This window comes from Neopelma chrysocephalum, unplaced genomic scaffold (genome assembly GCF_003984885.1).
Source record: "Neopelma chrysocephalum unplaced genomic scaffold, ASM398488v2 Primary Assembly neopelma1_26, whole genome shotgun sequence".
Taxonomy (NCBI): domain Eukaryota; kingdom Metazoa; phylum Chordata; class Aves; order Passeriformes; family Pipridae; genus Neopelma; species Neopelma chrysocephalum.
The window spans coordinates 21,095,663-21,122,191 of record NW_020897695.1 but is presented as its reverse complement, the minus strand read 5'-3'; the positions used below and the strand labels follow the sequence as shown (position 1 = coordinate 21,122,191).

The following is a 26,529-nucleotide window of genomic DNA, read 5'->3' as shown; positions in this document are numbered from 1 at the left end:
GTCCTGGGACTTCTCAGAGATCACCTTTTCTAGCTGCTAGTCAGAGCTGCGGTTCTGGTATCATTAAACCTGCCAAAGGATTTGATATCAAGGCATCTCCTTGCTCTGTGCTTTGATATTTCTGGGAAAGCTGGCTGGTAGGTAAGGAGCGGTATGTTCATTAAGTGCCCTCACTTGCAGTTAAAGGGCCAAGCACACTCCTGCTCCTTCACCCTTCTACAAGAAGCTCACTGGGGATGAATGAAATGGTTAAAGGTGCATGATAGGAAAACAGCCTGGTAACTACATTACCTCCATGGTGGAGTGACTGCTGGTACAGCCCAGGGTGAATGCTCATTCTTGTTCCCTCCCTCCAGGCATAATCCCTTTCTGGGATGGGGAAGAAACATCTTTACTTCTCATTCATTAACATCCTGGCTGTGTGATTTGAGCCAAGTGGAACAAACTGACCTGTTCTGTAACATCAAAACAAGCTGTCCCAGATCATCACCATCCTTGCCAGAGGTGCAGATGCATGAATGGGATCCTGCATCCCATGGCTGGATTGGTATTAATGCCTATTAATAGCAGTAGAGTAAGAGATTAGGAGGGGAGAAAATCCTAGCTCTTTCCCGGCAGTGCCTAGCTCTGCTCCAGTAGAAAACCTTCCTCATGCTCCTGACTCACTGCAGCACATCACCTCAGTCTTTGTACACCTTTCTTTCTTTTTATCATCTCTGGATGATAGATTTTTTTTTTCATAAAGCTGAAAATCAACCCCACACAGCTCAGCCGTCTGTGGTGCCCAAGCAGTTTGTTTACCTCACACTGAAGTAATCAGCTCCTAAAATTTTACTCCAAGATTCATCCTCTTATCCCCTGCTTTCAGCACTTTGGCTAAGAAGCTTTAACCTTTCCAGAAGGTGATGTGGAGGAAAGAGCTGAAACCACAGATTTGCCTCCTTCTCGAGAAATATATCCAGAAATGTTTCACTATTTCAGCCCATGGAAAATGAGAGCAGGACTGTACCCCATGCGGTTCTGGACTTGCAGTGCTCCAAGACACAAACAGGCATGTAAGCACTCTAGCTTTAAGAATTGATTTCCTAAGTGAGCTGTCAACTCCTGGTGGCTGGAAAAATCTGCAAACAATTTCTAGTCACTGAACAAAGCAAATCTTTGTACTGTGCTGTAATAGTTCCTTATTAAATAAGGACTCCTTTGTTAGGCTATAAGAAATGGTGTGTACTCCGCCGCTCTTCACAATGTGCCTTGGTGTGACTTTGCGATGCATATAAAATTCTATTTCATGTCCTGTGAAAAGATGACATAGTGGATTATTTTAATTTCAGTAGGAAAAGTGCAGGGTGAAGTAAAGATCATAGCACAGCTCTGATGACTGAACTTTATTGCTGATGCATTTGATTCACGATTGTGCGAGAACACAGAGACTGGAGTTTCTATCATTTGCAACAGGGTAAATAAAGAACAACATGGGCAAAATTACTAGTGAGGAGACTGAGGGAAAACTTTAGCAGCTACAGATCTTACAAGCTGTGTTTCTTACTGGGCTGTCTTATTGCAGTTCCAGGCTTAAATGAGTCAAAAAAGGAATCAAAAGGCATCAGTGTTTTCCCATCCAGAAAAGCAAATGTGTTTCCAGCTCCCTCCCTTCTTTCTTTCACTCTGCACCCAGTGAGTTTCCAGTAATTTGCCAGTTTTGGCCCTAGAGCAGCAGATCCCTGTTACCCTGCTCAGTGTCTGTTTGTGTCACATGTTGATGTCGCTTTGCAGGAGACCAGACCAAGGCACAGGCATGGCAGCTGTAACCTCCTCACCTGTATGAGAGAGGCTGGATAGGAAAGATCTCACTTGACATGTTCCTCATCCACACAATCCAAAATGCTTCCCTTGACCCTAGCTTTGAGGCATGAGATCCTCCTCTCTCTGCTGGTGCATGAGGCCTTAGGCTTTAACTCTGCTAAACTCAGTGTTTTCCTTCACATTTCACTCAAACACATTTTGTCAGGCTTTGACCTTTTAATCAACTCCATCAGATCATGATTTAAGATTATATCCCTTGTAGGTTTTATCTCTTGCTATATTTTGCATGGAATTGGCAGTGCATGAACAGGAGGGTAGTTTTCCTGATCATTCCTTCCCTATGTCACACCATCTGGGCTTTGGGAGACCCCCCAGAGCTGATGCTTCCCACTGAGCAGGAAGAATTGGCAGCCAGGGCTGAAGCAGGCATTGGGCAAGCGGTTTCTCTGAGCCCTGTCCACTTTTTTCTCTTGGCTGGGCTGTAAATGAGGCTTTTCCAATAAGTGTCCAGCTCAGCTCAGGCTGCGGCTGCTAATTCCAGTCGTGTGGGTGATTCATATGCCATCTAATAATAGCAGCTTTCTGGCCATGCCAGCACAATAACTGACCATGGAAAACTCCACACTGCATTGGGCTGCCGGCCCATCAGCCTTCCCAAGCCTAGCTGGCCATGGCTGGTGGTTTGCCTTTGAGAGCAGTGCTGTGCAGCTCAGCAAGAGGCTGCAAATTGTGCTGCAGGCATTGCTGTGAGCAACACTGGTCCTCTGGCTGTGAGTCCTGTGTCCCAGAGCCAATGCCACCACCGGGCCAGTCTGGGAGCTGGCTGAAAATGCACTGCTCTTCCTGATGTTTTACATAAAGCAGTTGCTATTAATAATCTGCTCTGCTGGCCAGTAGCCCACTTAGGTAGTTGGACTCAGCTCTTCAAGGGCAAAGCTGTGTTTGTCCTTACTTGCCATCCATGAATACCATTTAGAGCATGTCCAAGAAGCTGCTACATGGCTGCCAGATTCATCTTGGAGACAGAGCCACTGCTACTCCTGCTACTGAAAGGCAACAGGAGGTTTGCTGAGGATGCTTCATTCACTTGTTTGGATGCTTCCAGGGAGGAAGGGCAATAACAGGACAAAATGACACTCATGTCCCCCAGCTAGACTTCTGCACCACCTTCTTCCATGTTCCTGTGGGATTTACCCTGCCTAGTGTTTGAACATCTGAAAAGGAAAGCAGCAAAATGGTGGTGGAGGCTGGAGAGGTCTCAGCCCTAGGGACATGCAGTTGAAGCCTTGACAGGTGATGGGTCTAACTTTTGGCTGCAGATCAGAAACAAGTCCAGGGTGAGGAGCACACTATTACCCTGCGTTACAGCCCCAGTCAGTCAATTAAGGATGTCCCTTCACACGGGGACAGTGGTCGCAGCAGAGCCCATGGATGGGAGTGGCATACCCACAGTGGGATGTCTGCAGCCAGGCTGGCACTGCACATGAGTTGTGATTACCACAGCGTGGCAGCACTGAACTGCTGATACATTCTTGGGACCTCGGGCGCAAAGATGGTTCTTGCCCCACTGCTTCCAACCATGCAAACTGCACTGTGGCCCAGGAGAACAACACACATCTGGGGGACACAGGGGCACTGCTGAGCCCTCAGAGGTGACACCAAACTGGAAGAGGATTAATCAGAAGCCAGAAAGCCAATGTGTGATGGGGCCGAGGAGGCGTGTGTGAAACTCAGCAGGATGTGGCAGCATGGCACGCAGTAATAATAATAATGGCCAGTCTTCGCGAACGAAGATTTTGGGAAAGGTCTTTTACCTTTCCAGCCTGCGCAATGGATTTTTTAGGTGAGACACAGCCTGCGCTGAACTGAGCCCACCCTTTAATCCTAAGGTTCATCTGCCGGGGCCAAGCAAGCTTGGACAATGGCAGTGAGGTCCTCAGGACGTAGGTTTGTTTAGAGTGACCTTCTCATAGATGGATGGCCTCACAGGGCTAACGAGCTCCATCTGCCCAGGGGATTGGGATTTGAACCCGGGTCGCAGGGGTGAGAGTCCCGCATGCTAACCACTAGGCCACCAGGGGTCCCATGGCATGCAGTATTGCAGTGCAAACCAGGCACCCAGCCCCGCTCCCAGGTGCAAGGACAGGGACAAGGAGAACCCCTTCTCTCCTGCCATCAAACCCTGTTGCTGCGAGCACGGCTGCCCCCACAGGCCTCCCTCACAGGTGTCCTAGAACTTATCTGACTTTAAATCATGGGGACAGTGGCTGGCTCGGCAGGCCAGGCTGTGCAGGACATGGGCCCCTCAAACAGCATCACTTCGATGCCCCTGGCTCCCACAGCTGCATAGCAGGGCCACAACTTCCCAGCAGTCATAGGGATGGGGCTGTGCTGCCAGACTGCCCACACTGAAGTCGAGGGATTTTTCTGGGAGGCAACTCTCTCACTGTTTCACTTTTGCCATTTGTTTACCTCCCCTGACCTAAGCGGGAGCTGAGGTTTTCCAGACCTAGGGTCACGGTGGCACAGGTCAGGGTGGCACAGTTCAGCTCCCTGCCCCAGTTGTGCTACCTGGGGAAGGACCTGAAAGCCAGGCGCCAAGGTCTAGCTATGCTAGTACAAGGGGTGGTCAGGCAGCTGTGGTGCTCGCCTCCCGAGGGCATCAGACATGCTTTTTGGAGCCTTCCTGTATTGCAAAAATCATGACATGGTCCCTGGGCAGAGGAGGAAGAGCTAGCCCTGGAGGCCAGCTGCCACAGCCCTGGGGTTGTCATAGGTGGCAGCCTTCAAGGACACCCCCTGTTTGAAACTGGGCTGGCTCCACTTTTGCTAAGTGCATGTGGTACCTCTAAAATTACTAAATGCTGTCTTTTTGCTTTGTTTTTTTTTCCTCTAAATCTGATGTTTTCATTGCAGTGGACCAGCACTTATCAGCCAAAAGATTGACCAAACGGACTCAGCAAACACAGTGGCGCCACTATATAGGGCTCACTGGCAACAACATTTGGGGTTTTGAGGCTCTCCATTTTTAAGTTTAGCACAAGGCCAGCCAAAGCATGGGATGTCTTAAATTTGCCCATTTGTGTTTCTTTTAAAGCAAGGAAATTTACCTTCAAAACTGATAAAACCCCTAAAGTTTTCAGGACAATGTTGTCTTAAAATTCATCACCTGGTATAGGACAGGAGAAGAGAAAGTCTGCTGCTCTGCAACCCACTTTCCTGAAGGAAAATACTTTGTATGAGAACATGCACAAAGAGAGGAGGATTGAGTTCAGCAGTGCTCATATTTAACTGGGTAGATCAAAGCCTGCACTACTTGCTTCAGGACTGTAGATTTTGTTTGTGACCAGCTGCTCCTCCGCAATGAAAAGTCCAAGGGGATTTCATATTCTCCTGGGCTTTCTCCAAAATGGGGGACCTTTGCACCAGTGCTTCTAAGTGAAGCTTGGCAGAGAGAATTTGCACATAAGTTGCTGAAAATATGGGAGCTGCTAAAGGCGGAGCCAACCCTGCAACAGGTGACCCCAGACCCCAGTCCTGTTTCAAAAAGAAGCAGCCCTGGCTTAAGCATCAGCAGAGAGGTTGCAAGAGGATTCCCTATCATATTTTGCTGGCTGATGTTCCAGCTCTTTCTTTCTCTGCTACTGCTCCAGCTAAACTGGAGCCCAGCACTTTCCAGCTGTCCATGCCAAGCAGAGCTCAAGTGAAGAGCAGATTGAAACTTAAGCTGCCTCAGGACATGAAGGTAAGCAAAAAGTGCTATAGTGGTTCAAGACTGCACTCCACAGTGCTAAGAAAGACATTGCTGCCTCCGTGTGTGTGTGGCTGAGCCTCTGCACAGCTTCAAGTATTTTCTGTAATTGGGAGAAAACAGCAGCAATCTCCAAGGAACCAGCCAAGGAGAGGAAAAAATAGCATGCAGTATTTTTGGTTTCCCCTGCGCTACAGCCCAGCCTTGAGAAGAGGAGGAAAGGGCAGAGAGAGGCATCCAAGGCAAGGAAAGGACTGGACATGGGGCAGGTGTAGGAGCTTTGCCACTGGGCTTGCTAATGCTGTGCCAGTCTGCAGTGAGGCCACATGGCGGGTAGGGGCTGGGACACCACACTGCAGATGCCAAAGTGACATGAATTCCTTTAATTCCTTACAATAAAATAAACAAGCGTGGCACAGTGCGTCCCTAGTAATGGTGTCCAAAGGAGAGCTCTTGCTGTCTGGGTCAGCAGTGGGAGCTTGCCTGCTCCAAGGGTGATGTGAGGAGGAGAGCGCAGCCTTGGGAGATCAACCACGCTGCCCCTCCCTGCATGGCTGACAAGGGAAGCTTGACATTTACTGTTGCTGGAAGGGAGCGAACCCCAATCCCTACAGGTGCTGCAGCACACTTTGCCACTTATTGCAGCCCTGCAGACCTCCAGTTTCTGCTGTGGCAGTCCCCAGCCTCACCATGGGCACTGGGACCTCTTCCCACTGATGGTGTGCCACCAGGCAGTGATGAATGAGAGGGACACAGTGCAGGTGAGGAGACTTTCAGCTCAGGCAAGAAAGAATCTGATGTGCGGCCACTTCAGAGAGCTTCTGAGAGGTATCTATTTTCCAGTGAGTTCCACAACTCTGAGGGTTCAGTGTCTGATAATTGTTTCACCCATAGAATGAGCTGGGGTTTTTTTAACCCTCTTTTATATCTGCAACCTTCTGGTGAGAGCTCAAGTTCAGATTCTGCAGCAGGATGATGATGGGGTGCCTCAGACCATTTCTTCTTTGAAGCTGTGTCCAAAAGCCATATTCAGGCAATGTCACGGAGCGGGGTCCCACAGCCAAAGTCAAAGGAGTTTACTGAAAGCAGTGGACCAGAGGTTGAAGTGGTCAGCAATGACAGGAATGAGACATATCTGCCCTTTCCCAGCAAAAACCTTCTAGGCAAATAAAAATTTTTGCCAGTGAAAATATTGCCACAATGCTTTGGCACTGTGCGATGTGCTGTAGCTCTTCAAAGCAAAACTGCCTCAAGACAAAATAGGCAAATTGAGTTTTTCTTATGGCTTGGGAGGGCTGGCTGCTCATATAATGGAAAAAGGAAGTCTTCAAGCAGCAAAGGTGCAGCGGAAACCGTGCTCAGGATGGGGAAGCACACATTTCTCATGGTTCTCCCTCAGGGGATGCTGCCTGGATCCACAACCCTTTCTCTACCCAGCCCTATAGGTGCCTCTGCTTTGGGATTTTTCTCTAAGCTTTGCTATAGGAACCTAATTACTTCTGTTCATCCAGGTCTGAGCAGCTCCCTGCTCCCACTCCTCCTCTCTAGCATGGGGCTGGCAGTGCCAGGGCTCTGAGGACAGCAGAGGATGCTCAGGTACAGCAGGAATGAGGTTGTTCAGCTCAGCTAATTAGTGCTACTATTTCTGTCTCTGGCCTTTTCTCGGTTTGTATCCATCTGGGGTTCTTTTCAGTCATTATAGAGCTTTCCACCCTCTTGTTTTTTTTCCTCTCTCCTCCTCTGTCTTCCAGATTTTTGCCACTGTTTCATGGTGCTGTCCAAGTTATTTGTCTCTTCTGTCTTACTCTGGTCGTGGGAACATTAGTAATGTTTTTCTGCAGAGCAGAGTGACTTAGAGACTGCCTTGCAGACCTGACAGCCATCCTAGCGCTGCTGGCAAAGGCTGGAGCAGCTCAGCCAGCCCCTGGGAAACGATCCTGTTTATGGTTCATCACCATCTGATCTACCCACTGCTTCTCGCTCCCGCCTGGGCCCAACTGTGCTGCTGCCATGCACAGCCAGGCAGGAGATGCAGTCCCGATCACTTGCTCCCCGCTCTTCTGCTGCAGCCACCCCACATGTGGGGTGAAGGGAAGCGTGACTCACATGGGCCTCCCACCCATGAGTAACAGTGTTGGTCTATCACGTCTCAGCCAGTTGGGGCAGCTTGGAGGGAGGGTGGCTGCTTCCTTGGCAAGGCATGAAATAGGTCACTCCGTCCCCACAACATGGGTGACACAGGACCAAGATTGCAAGACATGGCAGCAATGAGCAGCCTCACATCAGATGCAAGGGCAGTACCCCATAAAGGAGGGCAGGCAAGGTCGTACATATGCAGGCAGAAATAGGGTGCAGGGATTCCTGTTAAACACCATCAGTTCTTCCTTCTTCCTTGCCCAAAACTGCTCCTTTTTTTTCCTGGGAGGTGAACAGAGACAGTCTGAAGCCAGTGAGGAAAGACAGGCAGAGATGGTGGGAACACAAAGCAGTTATGTGCTTCTCGGGGTGGAAAGAGGCCCAGGTTATTAAATAGCAGGCAATTTTAGCATGAGTTATTAATACTAGTTGTTTGTACTGGGAAGTGGTGCCTAGGGGCTCCCATTGCACTAATCATGTAACAAAGCTGTGTTCCTTACACAAATAGCTGGTGTTTCAGCCTGCAGAGAACAAGTCGTCTCCTTCCTATTATCCCCTCTTTGAAAAAGCAGCATGAAGATTACACAGTCGAGCCCACAAAAACTGGGAAAGGAAAAAAATTACACTAGGTTGTCCTACAGTGCCATTGCTTACATCTAGCCAGCCCAGTAACTCCATCAGCACTGTGGGCCCACACTATCTGCTCTTTCCCTGCTTCACCCCTGACCATGGGAGGCCTGGCCTTAGCATTATTGGTGATTTTTGTGTTGCCACTGTCTTCGGTGTTTGAGTGTAATAACATGGTGCCACCCGTTTAGGGTACAGGGGGGCTCTGGGGTGGTTTTTTTCCTGCCTTGCTGATTGACGCTGTATATCTCTGTTGTATTTTTTTCAGGCTTTGCAAACTGCAGTTCTCTCTCGGGTACATGCCCTTAATTAAATTAACTCATTTACAGCCTTGGCACTAAAGCACAGACTAAAGGTCAACAGCATCTGCTGATTTTGGATGGTACGAACCACAACTGCCCTGCTATTTTTGTTTTCCTGAGGACTTGGCATTATTTTGAGTTTTACCACATGGAAACACAGGTCTTCCTGTCCCTGGCTGCAGCTTTGAACATACAGCTCTTCATTGGCCTAATCTCAAATCAGGCTGGAGAACCAGGAATATGCTCTGGAGCCCAAGCCCTTTACCTAGAAGTGCTCAGCTCTGGAAATGCTGTGGCCCTGGTGCCCGACCTCACACCAGAAGAAGCAGGGCAGCTTCTTCATCTGCATCCTCAACACAGGGCACAACCACGGTGCTGAACACCTCAAGGGTGCCCATGGCATCTCCTGCCCTCTTGACATTCATCCTGATGATGCCAGCAGCTGATGCTAAAGAAAAAAACTCAAGAGCAGTTAATTGATGGTGAGATAAGGAAAGGGTTTAATTTGTGCCAAGGCATAGATGTTACAGGACGCGCCCCAGCTGTGCCTGAGATGTCACATTTTATAATACTATCTGTCCAATCCCAAGTGTTTCCCCATAGCCTTTGCTCTGGTCTGCCCCGGGCCCACCCCCTGGGAATTGGGTCTGAGGACTTTTTGGGACCACCTCTTCATCACCATCACCATCTTCAGAGCACAAAGGGTACACGGTCACCCAGTTCTTGACTGTTCTCTTGCGGTTCGGGCCAGGATTAGATGTCCTCGAGCAGAAGAGGCCTGCCTTGACAAAAGACTAAACATTTCTACTGAATTCAGGGGTAGATTTGATATGGGGAGCATGGAATGGGGTAAGAGGGTTGAGGAATGTGTAAACTACTTGTGCTAAAGGGTGAGGAATATAATATAGCTACTTCTAAAACCTACTTTTACTATAATTACATATAAAGCTTATAAAAATTAGCAAAATCAAAAAAACTAAAAGGGTCTTAAGGCATCACTGAAGTAGATCCACCTGGTGGAAGAGATACATCTGAAAGATGAGCACCCAGGGCGTGGTTAAAGGTAGTGGTGTGATGGCACCGTGCAAGGAGCACAGAGAGGGGCTGCCAATCCAGGTGTGTGGGCTCCCTTATCGTAGCAGGTGTGCAGTGCTATTGACACTTGTGTAGCATGATGCTCTTCATGTGTGCACGTGTGCATGTCTTCACTGCATTAGCATGTGTGAGATGGGAGTCCCTCATCTCCCACTACCTGGTAAGGCTCAGAAACACCGCATTCACCTCTAAGCCCGTGAGGCCATGCTCTGTGGTCAGCATGGATCCTGCTACTGACTCCCCAGTCCCTGTAGGCCTGCTTGTTTCCCCACTGGTCCATCATGTCTTTATCTGAGGCTTGTTCCACCCCTGCTACTGACCTCCTGTTGGTATAAGTTGGGAAGTCAGCGTCAAATGCCCCCATCCCACAATGTGAGCAGACGCTGGAGCACTGCCACAGTCTGGGAGGATTTTGGATTGCAGCACATAAACTAAGGCACCATGGCCACCATCAAGCTCCCTGCCCTGCTGCAGGGTCTTCTTGACCCCTACCAGACCACTCCCAGGGCTCTCCTCCTGCCTCGCTGGCTTGTCAGCTGGGCATGCTTCACTTCTTCCCCTTCCAAACCCTAAAGTCTAATGACAACAGTTTAATAATGGCTGAAGGGTGAACAACAAAACCCAACAAAAAAAACCCACACAACAAAAGAAGATGAGCAAATAACAGTGCAAAGTTACCTCCCTCGGCCTAGGAAATGGCTCATCTGTTTTGGCTCAGGAAGGACTTAAGGCAGAAGCTGAGCACTGACAGCTCAACAGAGTGGTGGTCTGCGAGGTACCAGCAATGGAAACAAAAGGCCTTGAAATGAGAACAGCCCAGACACCATAATATTACAACTTCTTTTATACTATTTACCACAACTAACTTGATGTCGCTTATCACTGCTGTACTTGACAGGAGCACTCATTGAGTATGTCCAGCTTTGAAGATGACTGCATCTAGGTCTTTTGCAGATCACACAATAACCCACCTGAGCAGACATCTACTACAGGCTAATCCAGTCAGAGGAGCTCCTCTTCCTCCTTCCTGTGCTTCTTCATGGGTAGGCAAGCCATTGTCAGAGACCCTTAGCAAGCGAGGGATGAAAACACAGCCTCCATAGAACAGCCCAGAATCTAGCACGGCTTAGCTTTGACTTCGGAAGCGGCTACTTCTGCAGCAGAGTTAACCAGGCCAGTCTCCCTCCTCCTTTCAAACACTTTATCTGTGTGACACTGCATTTTCATTTTTCATTTTATTACCCAGCATCCCTCAGCCATTTTTCTCTAGAGGGAAGGCAAATGCCCCGTTTTGTTTTCCGATCTGTATTTAAACTGAGAATGACAGCCTGGGAAGCAACAGGCTGGGAAGCAGAAAGAGAAAAGCGAGCAGCTATGAGTAGAAGCAACTCATGTGCTGATTGCAACCAGGCTCTTCAGATGGATGAAAAAATAACTCCCTCCCCCAAGGAGATATTTTAATAGTTGAAAGCTAAGAACTTAAGTAAAAAGGCTTTTGTTTTTATTGACATTGTAAGAAACATTTTTTTCTTTGTTACAAAAAAGCTAAGTGGTTCTGAAAGCAGAAGTACAGTTCATATGTACACAGTGCTACAGACCCTTCAGATCAACCTAAGGCTTGAGAAACATCAGATCATAACTGCAGGTTTATCAAATGAAGACCACTAAGGCCTGTTACAGCTGAACACTATTCCTACCATACATAAATGTATTTACACATTCTCTTTTCTTTTTTTTTTTTTTTAAAAAAGGATTACAAGTTTTATAAAAAAAATTTTTAAAAATTGGAAAAAAAAAAGAACACATTTTTATCTTACACATCTGCAGGACTGACAACAGTGACTGTTCCATAGGAGACATTCCACCAATCCAAGGACAATAACACGTGAATACCAGAGGTTTACAAGACATTTTAGACACTATCAACAGTGGTATGTGCTATTAACTGAATGGCAAGTACAGCCTCATCAGGAAAATTTGGCAACACATCCTGGTCCCTCTGTTTTACAGGGTCAACGCAAAATAAGGCACATATATTGCGAGAATATAAACACTGCTGTTCAGAAGGAGGAGCCACTGTGGAATAGGCGTGGGTGAGCTGACCAGCCATTTCATCGAGGCGGGGGGGGGAAGCAATGACTGGAAATGAGCAGCCAGCCAGCATCTTAATGCACGCACCATTTGGGGCCATTCTCCAAGGAGAGAATAACATCATCTGTCATGTGCATGTATTGGGCCATTCTACTCACCAGCAAAGCCCCTGTGGAAGCTCACTGACTTCCCTGCAAACACACCTTTCCTTCAGCTGGGTATAACTGATGGATAAACTCTCACTGGCTACTTCCACTTCATGGAAAGTAAAATTGCCTAGAGAAATACACATGCTTCAGGCAGGCTGAGTGTTACTGATGCTCCCAAGGCCAAAAGTAGTGAACATGGAAGAGCCTCTCAGAGCCATTAGAAGTAAATGGAAGAGCCATTTAGACTCAGGCTGCAATACTTTAAAAACAGAAAATTCATGATGTTTTGTGCATCTTCTAGTACACTAGGATGAACGGTGGGTTTCCAACAGCTATGACAAAAATCAACTGATGTGCCAGATAAACAAAAGCAAGCTTTGACTCTGTAATGAAGAGCAGTTGTAGAAGGGTGCCAGTAAACATGTCCCACCAATGCTGGTGGGACTTTCCCCAGACTGCCGTACACTGAGAAGGAGGTTGACAAGTGAAAGCTGGTGTCCAGCATAACAGACCCATGCTAAGAGAGACCAGTCTACCTCATCAAAACAGAACCAAAACCCAGGATAGCTGGGCTATGATGTATTGCTACCCTCACAGGTACCAAAATGGATTCTTTAGCATAAACCTTTCTGGTTTATGCATGAGACAATACTAAAAACTGAAAAGTGACACATGAACACAAGTGGAACATATGCTTAATGGTGAAAATGACAAACCATTTGTATGAACTCCCCAGGGACACGGTGGAGTCTCTGGTTCTTCACCTTTGCCAAATCAAACGGGATGTCTTTCTGGGGCATGTGGTTTCTGCCAAGACACACTGTTGGCCCAAGACAGGGGTAAGTGAGTGACAAAGGTTTGTCAAATCCAGGAAGGCAAATTAGCTACTCAAACACTCCCTTTTAGCCTTGAGCAATATGAATGGCTCCTTCTAAGCTCTGATGGATCACATCTGTTAATAGCTTCCCAGCATCAATTGCACCAGCAAATACAATTATGAACTGGAAAATTGAGTTTAAAAAATAGTTGGGGATGGTTATTTTTTTTAAAATGTATTGGCTCTATAACAATAAAAGGATTCTCTCCCAAGCCACCTACTCCCAAGCTGGTCATAAGTCTCCTTGTTGAAATTGTTTATAAACATGTAATTGACGGCTTAATAAACAGCCAGCGATTGGTTACCAGGAAGCATCTGAAACATGTCCAACACAGCCCCTCATGCATCCCTTCATGCCCCAGCAGCAGGGCAGGGGCAAGGGTTGTGTACAGGCAGCAGGTCTCTACAGGGCTGCCTCTGTGCGATGAGAACGCAACGGGGAGCAGCTTTGTCATGCTGCAACAGCAAACCCATCATTTGCCATGGTAAACTGTTCCCAATTGCCATTGCAGCCCAGGGACCAGTGCAGGAGGGCTGTGATAGTTGGTCAAGGGCAGGGAGGCTGGAAGGGGAACTGGCAAAGGGTAAAGTGCAGAACAGGGGAATATACGTGCATGAGTCGGGGAGAAAGAAATGCTGGCTAAAGATACAGAGAAAGACAGGAGCTGGATGATAACAAAAGGTGTAGGATATTTACATTTGTCTTGATTTCTGACATTGCAGCTCACAGTGCAAATCACTCGGTATATGCTGTGATAAGCCCAAATACGGCCCCAGCACTGGATTTCTGTGCTGTTTTCCTACTGATTTACAGCTTTGTCCTCTGACTCTAACAGCTGTTAACAGATCAGTGTTATCTGACAGCTTCACAGATGTTCCATTCCTACACATTTCCTCAAATGCCATGCCCTGAATCAGCTGGTATTTCATGGTTTTATTTACAGTTCAAAAAAAGTGCTATGGCTTTCTAGCCTATAGAAATCACCTTCTGGTGCTATTTCTAATATTGACTGGGCTAAAGTTTTTCTGTATTTCAAAATCGACCACACTCCCTCTTTCCACTGTATATCTACTATAACACCAGCTCCTTACAGACATCAAATCTATGACTGTAAGTGCCTGGACCATTTACATCCCATAGCTGCACTTTCCTATCAGGATTTAACTAAGAAGTCTGCAAGGGCTGGACCTACACGCAGCTTCTAGGAGTGAGTGAACATAAATCTAGGTCTTGTGACTGTTTCCCACCCCAATCTGTTTACTCAGGAGCACTGTGTGTTCAGGGGTGCAGACACGGAGCCCAGCACAGCCAAAAACATGTTGGAAGAGCTAGTGCTCACAGAGCAAATGCCATTCACCCCTACCAGTGAGTAGCTTCACGACCACAGTGCATTGGTTTCAATTTTTTGCTTGTGCAACTGAGCCTGGGCATTGACCCACTGGTTGTTTTGAAATTAAATGCATGTGGTGTCACCGAGAGAGAGAGAGAGATTGGCTTGGTCTTGCTTTGGTTAGAGCATGATGCTAATAGCACCAAGGTCTTGGGCTGCATCCCTGTACGAGTCATTCACTTGGGAGTTGGATTCGATGGTCCTTGTGGGTCCCTTCCAACTCCAAATATCCTGTGATCTATGAATTTTTGCTGTTCCCCTTATTTCTCTGCTATTTTTAATGACAGTTTAAATTTCTTAATTTTTTAAAGCCTGGACACAGTGGAAAAACATTTAAGATTATCAGATTGCTTGCAATTGCTTTGATTTATTTGGCTAGTCTGAGAACTGGGTTAGCCATTTGTTTTCTACTTCTTTTGCATGACGTGACCATGATGCTTTTGAAGCTGTAATTGTGTGTTTTGTCAATGGGCATTTACTTATTTTAAAACATATGATCCATCCATGAAGCCGTATTTGCTAAAAGGGATGTACAACACATTTCTCCTGGCAAAGGAATTGTTACTGTGAATAAGAACCAGTGGCTCAGCAAATTACATCTCAACAATTTGCATTAAAAAAAAAGTCCCCAGTATGGAATACTGCTATTTTGTTATTTCATTGTATGAAACACTCCATATGACCCTGATCGTATCTCCACAAATGTGGTATGCAATGAGAGGATTATAGATTACACAAGTCACCAAACGTACCCATAACTTTACTATCCAGTCATTTAAAAAAGAAAGCTGAAAAACAGAATACCAAATACTGCAAAAGATGAAAGTTGGACTAAAAATAGCTTTCTGGTCCTCTCCTTCCTCTGAAATAGGTCAAACATGACACAATCTCATATCATTATTCAAGGCAGTGACATCTATCTGTGTGTATGTTTACAAAAACCTTAAAACATTCACTAGGGGTCAAAGGGCTGATGGTTTTAGATTTCTTATTTGCTTGAACCTCCCAACTTCTTGTGCTCCATGACTCTAAAACTGCAGCCTAGGGCGCATGGCAGTGCATTTCTAAACTGGTTGTCCACCTCAGTGTGATGTAGCCAGTGCATCCAGAGAGGATTTCATCCCTGCCTGCTCACTTCACATTATGCCTGGTTATTTTGTGCCTATATGTTTAAGTGAAAAAGTTGCAACAGTTTTACAAGGTCTAGCTCCATTCGAGTAATAGAAAATTGGCAAGTCATTTCATCAGACCTTTTTTTACAAAAAAACCCAAAACAAAACAAAAAACATGCATTTCACACGTTTACATTGGTTTACAATTAAAAAACAAAAGAAAAAAAGGAAGCATACAGACATTCAAAAAGGGAGAGAGAAAGTGAGAAAAGAGAGAAAGGGAAGGAATGGGTGTAGCAATACTGATTCAAAACTGAAATGGAAGACAGTTTCTCCCTAGAACACTTTAGGGTTTTCAGAGTCCTTATTCCATAAAAGGAATATACTTGAAACACATCCCATTTAGGTGAGATGAGATTGCTAAAATACATACACAACTAAAAAATACGAGTCTGGGGGGTTTTTTTCCATCTGTTATCTCCTAAGGGTTTTTTGTTTTTCATGTCTATTGCATAACAGCAAGAAACTTGCTTTCTTCTGCAAGCGAGGTCAACAAAGAGCTCATGTCCCCAATAGCCATGTTGGTTGTGCTTACAGGCATAGCTGGGAATGTAAGAGATGCTCGGGGAGTGGTGAGGCGTGAGGAATTGCGGGAGACATCTTGAATGATACTTGGGCTCAGGGCTTCCGAAATTAAGCTGACATGGTCCCCATCATCTATGATAGCATCAAAATCAATTTGCACACCCTCTAGGCTGTTGCTGTCAATGCTGTCAACTGTGCTTGACACTTGGTTAGCCCCTGGGGAAAGAAGCTCAGATGAGTTTTCAGTTGCAATCCCCTGTAGCAGGCAGTTAGCTTCCGAACCAAAGAAAGAACCTGTTTTCATAGCTTGGTGGCTAAAGCCTGTGGTTTGGTCATACAACTGACCAGAGTAATTCTGCACGTTAGAGCAGAACTGCTGTGATTGACCTTGCATCTCCATCTTAATGGTGTTTACCCTGTACGTCTGGTTGCCATCACTTATGTGTCCTTGCTGTTGTGACAGGTTGTTTCTCAATGCGTTTTGCCGTCTGTTGCTGCTGTAATTAGAGCACGACTGGTAACTTTTGGCCACTGGCAAAGCTGAAGGCTGGTTACCAATGGTGTGAGACACTGGTGGACAACTCTGCAACCCTTGATACAGGCTGCTTTGTGAGGTAGGACTAACCTGCCCTAGCATCATTTGACCAGATTGATTGACTCCCTGGTAATGAACACCATCTCCAACTGGCTGGTTTTGCAAATATTCCTGTTCCATCATATTCCTGTTCTGCATCCCATTTGCCATATTGGTGGCTTGATCGCTAGATGCCATGGGATGGCTGAAATTCTGCTGGTTCCCACTCACTGGCATGTTACTGATTCTCAGCTTCTGCCCTTGTACTGCCATGCCACAGGAATTGTCTGCTGCCCCAGACATCATTGTTTGCCTGCCAATGCTTTCACTGTAAGGCTTATTGGACTGCACGCTGAAAGAATTACCAGCTCCGCTGCCAAGAACCATGTTTCGCTGTAAACTGCAGGAACTATTGTTCTCCACCAGGTTCTGATAGCCATTTTGCTGGGCCATGTTGCTTCTCTCCGGGTTCTGCTGCTGAACCATCATATTGTTATACAGTCTGAAAGCCCGAGCCTGATGCACCGCTGACCGCTGACTGCATTTCAGTTTTGAAGGAGATAAGTCAGAACTTCCTGAGCTTACTTCATTCCACTGAATGGGCAAGTCACTCTTATTTGCCTCGGGACCTCCCTGCTGACTGCTTGGTGGAGCGGCTTGGTCAAAGTTGCTGGGGTTGTTGTTTCCTAAAACTGAGCTGTGATGCATTTTGTTGCTGTCTAGGACATTGTTCAATAGGTGGTCGTACATGCCCTGGTTCTGGGAATTCAGATACTGAACCACATCATCTGGCAGGAGATCCTCATCATTCAGACTGCCACCTGCTTCCATCGTAGCAGCCTCCAGGGCGACGTTCTCGCTGATGCTTGGAGGACAGGGGGAGTTGAAGCCACGGAAGACACTCCCTTCAGAACGGGTATAGCTCTGGAGAACAAGGTTGCGTTTTTCCACGGATGGAGGCAAAGCAGGAGGGTTAAAGCTATTAAGACTGTTGAAACGCTGGACTCTAGGGACAGAGAGGTTGTCGGAGGCCATTCTTACTGGATCGCTGGCTCTCCTTGTGCCATTTCCTAAAGCATCTTGAGACAGAAAATGCCTCCTGCTGTAACCATTTGCCCCACCATCACTACATCTTCTAGGGGCATTCACTGGAGGCAGAGGAGATAATCCTGACTCCTTGCAGTCACCCAAGAGTGCCATCCTTGTTTTGAGGCTCATCCTCTCCATGTTAGGCAGTGGAGTTGGTGGGGGTCCACCAGTAGCTGCTGCATATTTAGCTTTCAGCCTGTATTGCTGGGCTGGGGTGAGGCTGAGAAGACTTGGCAGGTCATCACAGTGGCTAGCTTCACTGGAGCGCCGGGAGGCATCCGTCGAGATGGGGTCATAGGAGTCTGCAACGCTCACGTTCTGCGGTCTTCCCTCTGCCTGTGAGGCATCGCTGGACCTCCGGCTAGAGAAGCAAGGTGAGATTCCAGAGGACCTGCGGCTGCTCAGGTAGGCTGAACTGATTGTGCTAGTATTGCTGTCCCTCCTGTTCAGCATATTCAACACAGTGATGTCCGTACTTGAAAGTTCGTTCCTGTTTGGCAGAATAGCCATGGATCCTCCTACACTGCAGCTGCTGTTCGACTGGGTACCTGCAGGTAAAATTCACAGTTAAACAAAGGGGCATTACCCAGAAACTGGTACAGAAAACAGCCAGTAAAGAAGTGAGTGGAGTGTAGAGGAAGAGCCTGCATCATCACAGCAAATCATAGCAGTGCTCCTTCTTGAAAGAAGTAGGGATAAAAACTGTATCTTTAGGTTAAAAGCTAATTCAGAGACTCAAGGCTAACATTTCAGTTTGAATCCCAGAATAAAATTTATAGGTCATAGCCACAAACTGTCATCAGCTGGTAGACTCCTCCAGCCTGCAATGCCAGAAGGACACATTTGTAAGGGAGCTTTTTATAGGCAAAATATAATTAAACAGGCATTTGCATGGAATGTCAAAATATACAAATTGGAGGCTATTCAAGGTCATTCCTAAGACTTCTTGAAATGTTCTTGAAATAACTCCTAACAACTGCAAAATATCTTTGCTGGTTTCCTTGTTTTGTTTTGTTTTTAAGTAAACAGAATACATTTCTCAATTTTACATAGCTTCTTTCGATTGAATGTGTCTCAGCAAATGCAGGCTGTCACTGCTGGGTGGAGTGCAGAAACCTACAGGCATACTGTAGGCAATGTAGAGGCAGCAGGGACATCCGTGCCATGAGCAGCTCTCTGTAAAAAAACAACTACGGATCTTCAGAGTTCAATCTTGCCTGGCTCCCATTCATGGATATCTGCCCTTTGCAGCAGTAGCATCTGCAGTAGCATATGTACAATAGCATCTATACGTATGATTTCTTCTATGTATCAGAACAGGTTACTTAAAGGGAAGCCCAACACTTCTCTGCAAAGGGTGCCTTGTACAAGCCTCAATGGAAAGACTTTTGTACAATAAATTGGCCAGTATTTATTTTGTCTACCTTGCCTCAAAACAGCACAGGATTATGATGATCTTGGGTATAAACCTTTAACTGTAGGGAATATAGGAATACTTAAAATGTGATTAGTGACTCCCTTGCTAACCCCTGTTCTGTAAAACATGAGACTATCAGATTTCTCTCAGGGCAGGTAGCAGGACTTGCAATCAGGGAATAAACAGAAAGTGATCAATTTACAAACCATTTCACAGCTGATGAGCTTCCTAAACTGCGCAACTCTTGCAAGGTTGCAAGACTGAGCTAGTAAGCAAGAAATTTAAGGACAAAGAGTATTATCACTCCTCTTATGTGTATCTCACCATTTCCTATGAGAGGCGGCAAGGTTGGGGCTTTGGAAGGTGGAACGGGGTTCAGTCTTGGAAGCATTCCATTAACTTGTTTCAACCTTTCTAATTTCACTTGCTCCATCCATTTGGTCCCTGTCATATTCCTCCTGGCCTGTAAGCCAAGTGCTGTGGTGGCTGTGGAAATGGTAGAGTCCATGATTGGGGTTTCATCGATGACACTGAGGTCTCCTACACTACCACCACCGGTCAGAGTAAGCTCGATCCCATTGTTGGAATAGTTGCTGATGGGGGACTGTTCGCTGCTGCATGTAGACTGACCACCAGGGCTTGGCTGAGATGTCTGTTGGGGAGAAGTAAGAAACAAACGAAAGTGAGGATTAAGCAAACTGTTAACCAGAGCACTTGCCCTAAGTGAGGGTCTAAATGGAGCCAAAGAAAACTAAATACACAGAAAAGTTTAGCATTAAACGGTAACAGTGGTCATTTTTAAAGAGGTTTTCTACATATTTATTTTAACTGCAGTGAATGGCATTGCAAAACACAGACTAAAATCCCCTTTAATACCTTGCTGATAGCATAAATTGTATCTCCATGAGAACTTATTTGAGTTATTCCCATAGCTGCTTCTATCATTTCTTGTCATTCATGAGCACATATGGATAGATACTCTACTTTGGGTATGTGCTGTTCCTGATTGAAGCTGCAGCTCAGTAAAGCAAACTAGAATTCAGACATGTTACGAGGTCTTAATTTACACTGCTAGGCTTGCAAACAAACAAACAAACAAGACTCCAACAACACTGGAATCTGTTTTTTTCTTTTAATTAGACTTGTGGCCAAAGAATGTAAGTATTTTCCAGGCTTAAGGCTCATTGTTACAAGCAGTGGTTGGTCTGAAATGTTGGCATGTGATAAAACAGGGACAAAGCACCAGTGTAAATAATACTGTATCATATTATCAGCATCTCATGACCCTAGCAGAACTCAGGCCTAACTTATACCTCTTCTTATACCTAACTTACACTACCTCTGCCCTGAATCAAGAAGGTTGATCTACTGAATCAAATCTTTGTTTCATTAGAATTTAAGATTTTAAATGCAAGAATTTAAGTAGAAGTACAGGCTGCTAATCCGTCACAATATGCCTTCTTTCTTAACAGTGTTCCCTGCTGCTCTTAGAAGAACTCTTGCTGTGGGGAAACACGAGACAGATTTACTTTTTATGAAGTTCTCGTAAAATAATGGGAAAATTGACAAACTGACAGACAAAACACAGAAAAGACAGACAGAAGTCTCTGGACTTAATATCTCACTGTAAGGTTCTATCAGTGTGATCACAGATCAGTGGGGTATGCAGTATCATCTTGCTCCCAAGAACAGTTTCATGTAAGTATTTAACTTTTAGGGTTTCTGATGTGGGTTTTTAATTTTTTTTCTGCCACCTCATGATTTTTATGCACATTTTGCTGACAAATGCTAGCTAGAATTTCTGAAGCAGCAGTGATGCCTCTCACTTTTAACCTCAGCGAATGAAGATTCATGGCACTACTGTAGCTTCATATGCCCCTGAGGAGTCCATTCAGACGCAATAACCATTTTATTATTTCTAACTTGAACGATGATACTTAGAATTTATGAGGCCACACTGAGCAAGTTCATTTCCAAATCCTGCCCATAGTAGATTTGGTGATGAGAACAGAAATAACAGTCACTATACAGAAGAAAGTTTGTGCTTCTGGACAATAGCTCCATGCCATATGGCAGAACAGTAATAGTGGTCAGAAGCCTGTTCTTGTAGCCACATGTCAAGATCATAGTGAAGTATGGTACAGAAATAAGAACTGTATTATGGGAAACATGCATTTCTAGATGTGCAATACAGAAAAAAAACCCGATGCCTCATCCAGAAGGGAAGGTACAAAGATATTTCTGAAGACATTTCACCAACATAAGCCAGATTTTTCAGATGTCAAGTGTTGCAAAATGCTCACAGGACATTTCAATTGGGAATGCGCTTGATGGATTGCACATTACTAAATAAAGGAATGATTGAACAACAGGCAGAAGGCTAAACTAAAAACATAAATAATGTTGCAATAAGAAAAACAGCAGAAAAGTTAAAATGCCCTCACCTTATTACCCACTGTCCTTAGGAAGTTAGAATAAGACATTTAAGAGCATTAGACAGAAAAGACATTGGATTAGTCGAAAACCAGAAAATATATCTTAATTCATACACACAATGAAAAGCAAGAAATACACAATTATTTTTAGAATATAATTTTCAGTGAGAAATATTTAATAATATGTAAGCTATCAGCATTAGTAACCCTCTCCCGTTAATTTTATTCATGCTAAAACTGTCTATGTGCAACATGCCTCAATAATGCTAGACATTTACCTAGCTAAGCAAAAGAGGAATGGGTTTTGTAATGTAGGGTAGTTATCATCAAAGATGGCAGAGTTAAGCAGGAGTTAAGTCTGGGGCCTTGGAAGTTTCTGAATTCAGGATTAATACTGAACAGTTTGGGCATAAGCCTTAGGCATAACATAGCAGTAACTCATATTTCAATGAGTAATCATTTTGAATTGCAGTGTGATTAACAGTATGAGCAGAATTTGGGCTTGTATTTCTACTCCCCAAGGGTTGGATACAGATGAATCGTAGACCCAGATGGAGAAGAGGATGGAATGACTGTCTTTGAGAGTATTAACCCTTGTAAAGAGGGCAGATGGCACATGAAATGCAGGAAAATGGAAAAACTTCTACATTTAAGACAGCATCTAAAAAAATGGAATATGGTCCTTGCAACAGTTTAGTGCAATATGTTAAGGTAAACCAGAGGAGACCTGCAGACATTCTTAATTCAACTTTAGTTAAACTTGGATTAGGTTAATTTGGTTAAATTAAGTATCAGATTAACAGAAAGGGTCACATCACAACAGAGATCAAATGTTATCCAAAAATGCCCTCCTGCTGGTTAAGAAAGCCAATTTATCCTGCTTCAGTTTCACCCATGACCCAAAAACCTCAAGCCCTATAAAATCTGATTGCTTCCCCAGGTTCTCCAAAAATTATCATCATAAATATCATCATCTTAGTCTTTTGGATTTTTTGGGGTTTGTTTTCTTTTTCATTCTGGCTTTGACCCTGCAAGATTCACATTTGCCTTCTTTCTTCTGTAAACAGAAGAGTGGAAAAAATGCTTTTTTAAAAATGAAAAATGTGACTTTCTCATACTCTGCTTATTCCAGAAGATGGAGCTTTATAAGAGAAACAATTACTGTGAGAGTTGCCAACACTGCACATACCGCATACTGCACAGACTAGATGTAATCTTTTTATTCGCTATTTCTTAGGCTTTAAAAACATTTTACAATGTAAACGAAAAAGAAAACCTCACAAAACCTAACCTTGTGAGCTAGAGTTTACAGGCTTGAGCATTTCATAAAGGGACTATTATCTGGTTGCAAGAAGAAAAACAGCAAAGGGAGTGGCACGGTGTATTGCATACCATTGGTTTTTCTGACTTGACCGCTTTCACTTGGAGGCATTCTTCACGCTTTGAGGTAGTGTTGCTGAGGTCCTTCTGCTCACCAATTGCACCCTGAGTCTGATGGCCTGGTGACCGGGTCTGAGAGTGGCTGCCTGGGTCTCTTGGTGGCGGAGGCCTCGGGTGGATATCTCCCCGCTGCTTCTTGGTGACGTGTGCCTCTGGGCCATGCACGGTCTTCACGTGTTTCCGGAGAGAACTGGGGTCTGTGTAGCGCTTTGTGCAGCCCGGTATCTTGCAAACATATGGTTTCTGACAAGACATGAAAAACACTTAAATTAAATTTAATTCCATGTGAGACTCCTAAAGAACTCCTTGGAGCACAGCTGATGTTAAAGTTATACTCTTTCACGGGGAATTTGTTACCTAATTTATGGTCTTTACAGTGACCGAATCATAGAATGGTTTGGGCTGGAAGGGACCTTAGAGATCTCCTAGTTCCAACCCTCCTGTCACGGGCAGGGATACCTTGCACTATACCAGGTTGCTCAAAGCCACATTCAAACCCGACCTGGAACACTTCCAGGGATGAGGTATCCAAGCTTCTCAGGGTAACTGGTGCCACTGTTCCACTACTCCAACAGTAAAAAATTTCTTTTTTACTTATATCTAGTCTAAATCTACGCTCTTCTAGTTTAAAGCCATTACTCCTTGTCCTATCAAGTTGTGACCGCACGTAGTCAAACCCATTAATTTCCCTTGATTTAGAAGGTACCCATTAATGCTGCATAGTAGACAGAGGACAGAGTGTCTCATGATAAAAAATGGCAAAGCTTTCACTTAGCTTAGCAGAAGAGTCAACATAGCTATGGCAATTTATGCAGACTGGACTAATTTTCATATGCTGTCCATTGCCCTCAGCAGTTTGATAGTGCTTCTAGTATGCCTAGTACCTACTACTTGACAGTAAGAGGCAAACAGCCCCCTTCAAAAGATGCTGGGACATTTGTTCAGGCAGAATTTACTGAGGAAGCATTTTTTTCCTAGCTCCTTCAGATAATCAATATGAAGTCAAAGTATAAGATAAGTAACATGAGCATTTTCACTTTGCTGCAATATATGCACTCGTACTATTACTAGCATATATTGCACTAGTACTATCACTGCTACTAGCATAACTGATCACTCGTTTTTATTAAAAACCATATCCTTCGTCTGTGAATTTCTATACTTCGCTAAGCAATGTAGAATAAAGTAAATTCACTGTGTTATAATTTAACAAAGCCTTTGTTCTTATATTATGAAAGGATTAGAAAGAAGAGTTGAGCACTTCCTAAATCCTTTAATTGCCTCAGGAAGCAAAGTATTGTTCACTCACTTTTATTACTGAATTTTTTCCAAGAAACTACTATTTTAAAGTTTTTTTTATACTAGCCCTCAAGATATAAAAAAGACTGTCATGTAGAGTTCCTCAAAGTGGTTTTCTGTCTGCTTACACATGGCACTGTGTAGCCTTCAACAAATGTAGCTTCTTCATAGCCATCTAAGCCTGAGCCTGCTTCCACTGACATCAGTGGAAAAAACCCTCCCATTGACTTGAACAGGAGCAAAAATAAACAATTTAAAGTTGATGCTGAGCTACTGAGGCAGGTTTTCTCAAGATGCTACAGAAGTACAAGTCACTTAGCACTCTTCTACATGTGCAAGGCATATCAAGATACGTCAGCTGTTTTTAAAGCTCTCTGTATTACCTACGTACAACCAAAATGGCACTGCAAGCAAGTGCTGAAATTTGGTCTGTGCTTTTCATGGTATTCATGGCACTACACCAGTGCACATTGCCCTAGATTAGCCTGCTTCAGTGTGAAGTAATGGTGAAGGGAATGTGGGTGCACCTACTAGAAACGATGCGCAGAATAAAATATTTCTTGGTGACATTCTGATCTTAAAACAGAGGCAGTACAGGTCACATTGTTAAGTTTGAGAAGATCTGACTCATCAACTAGGCAATGCACAGACCGGTTCAGAGTGAATGAAAAAAAAGCTCAGTCAGCTACTGTCAAGACTTGATGAGCTTCCTTGGTGACACCTTGCACCTTGGTGACAATTTGCAAAATCACTGCAGGTCTTCAGTGCAGTTGTTAGTTGGGTTGCTGAGAGCACACAGGGCAGAGACAGGGCAAACTCAGAGATGTGCAATGCTTGCTGCTTCCCTTGTGACTGAAGAGATGCTGCAGGGACCAGGGGACTGGAAGAAGATGAATGTTCCCAGGAGATCTGCCAGCTCTAGTGCATGCCTGTGACGCCAGGGAAGGGTATAAGCCTTTTGGAAATGGATATAGCTGCTATCGTATGTCCTGTCCTTCCAATACTCCTAGATTTATGCTAGAGGTGAAGCAGTATAGGGACAGGTCAAGGAGGAGAGACTGAGTTCTGAGATGGGAGGTTGAGATGATGTGGCTCCTTCTGTAACCTGAAATGGGGCAGTAAAACAGGGACTATGCAAGAAGATGCTGTGACCCCTGAAAGAGGAGCCAGCAGTAACAGGAAACACACAGTATTAAAGAGGTGTTACACCAAGAGTTTGGGAAACAGCTGTGACTGCCACAGCTGGTTTGTTTAAGAAAGATCAAATTCCCTGTACTGCATTCCTAGTGCATCAGGATGGAAAAAGAGAGTGAAAGAGCCCAGAGAAAAGGAAAAGGTATAAGTCAGAATTTATAGGGCAACCCAACTTTCCAAACACTGGAGAACATGACTGTGCAGGAGCCCATAGGATGCTGTGAGATGCTGGGGGAGCTGCATCCCAGCAGACGTCCGGTGTCACCACCCACAGAGGCAGTTATAAAAATTACCCATGGCCTCTCCAGGTCTGTATGACACATTGTGCTGCTAAGAACCATCTAGAACTTACATTCCTTTCAGGCTGATGAGGGTTTCTGTGCCTGTCCTCTGCAACACATTGCTATGACCACAGTGTAAGTCTCTTCACTGACAAATGTCATTATTAACATTTTGGAGCTGTGCTTACTTACCTCATTGGAATGAGTCCTGTTTTGGTGCTTGGCCCTGTCGGACGCATTGGAAAAAGCTTTGTTGCAGCCTTCGTGTTCGCACACATATGGTTTCTCTCCAGTGTGAGATCTCAAGTGCGTTTTCAAGTTTTCTAGTCTGGAGTAGGCCTTTGTACAACCTTCAAACTGCATACAAGAAATAAATCTGGATTAATTTTAAACTCTGGACTTGCAGGAAATGGTAAAATCTGACTTAGACAAGTTTAGAAACTTTTCAAGCCTTCATAACCTTGTCCAACGTAGTTTTGATTTGGCAGATTTTAATTTTACTCAGGTAAACTCCACCATAGCTCAAGTTAAAATGCTTTCCTCATTATGTAAAACTTCTCTTGCAGGAAAGCACAGTAGTTGTGTACTAAGACAGAAATCCACTGCAAAGTCATTAGGAGGCTGGTGGCCAGCAATAATATCCAGCTCTTTAGGAGAAAGTGATTTTAAATAATTATGCAAACTGAACCCTATTTCATAATCCCTTTTAGGGCTTCTTCGTACTTTAAACTTGGGGAAGTGGGCCAAATTATCCAGTGAATCCCTCCCTCCTCAAGTTTTTGTCAGATAATGAAGCAGATAATAACAATGGCCAGTCTTCGCGAACTAAGATCTGGGGAAAGGTCTTTTACCTTTCCAGCCTGCGCAATGGATTTTTTAGG

The 26,529-nt window shown here is 44.8% G+C and overlaps 1 protein-coding gene across 4 annotated transcripts in view; it reads right to left on the bottom strand.

The window, feature by feature from the left end:
• Positions 1-11,193: 11,193 nt before the first annotated feature.
• Positions 11,194-26,529, bottom strand: part of GLI3 (GLI family zinc finger 3) — a 207,594-nt gene continuing 192,258 nt past the window's right edge. For all 4 annotated transcript variants that reach the window (XM_027675835.1, XM_027675837.1, XM_027675836.1 and 1 more), the window contains 4 exons: positions 25,841-26,005; positions 22,827-23,117; positions 19,324-19,651; positions 11,194-18,130 (listed from right to left, as the gene is read on the bottom strand). In XM_027675835.1, the coding sequence (XP_027531636.1) occupies positions 15,840-18,130; positions 19,324-19,651; positions 22,827-23,117; positions 25,841-26,005 (3,075 nt within the window). In that variant the 3' untranslated portion in view covers positions 11,194-15,839. The remainder of the gene's footprint in view (positions 18,131-19,323; positions 19,652-22,826; positions 23,118-25,840; positions 26,006-26,529) is intronic.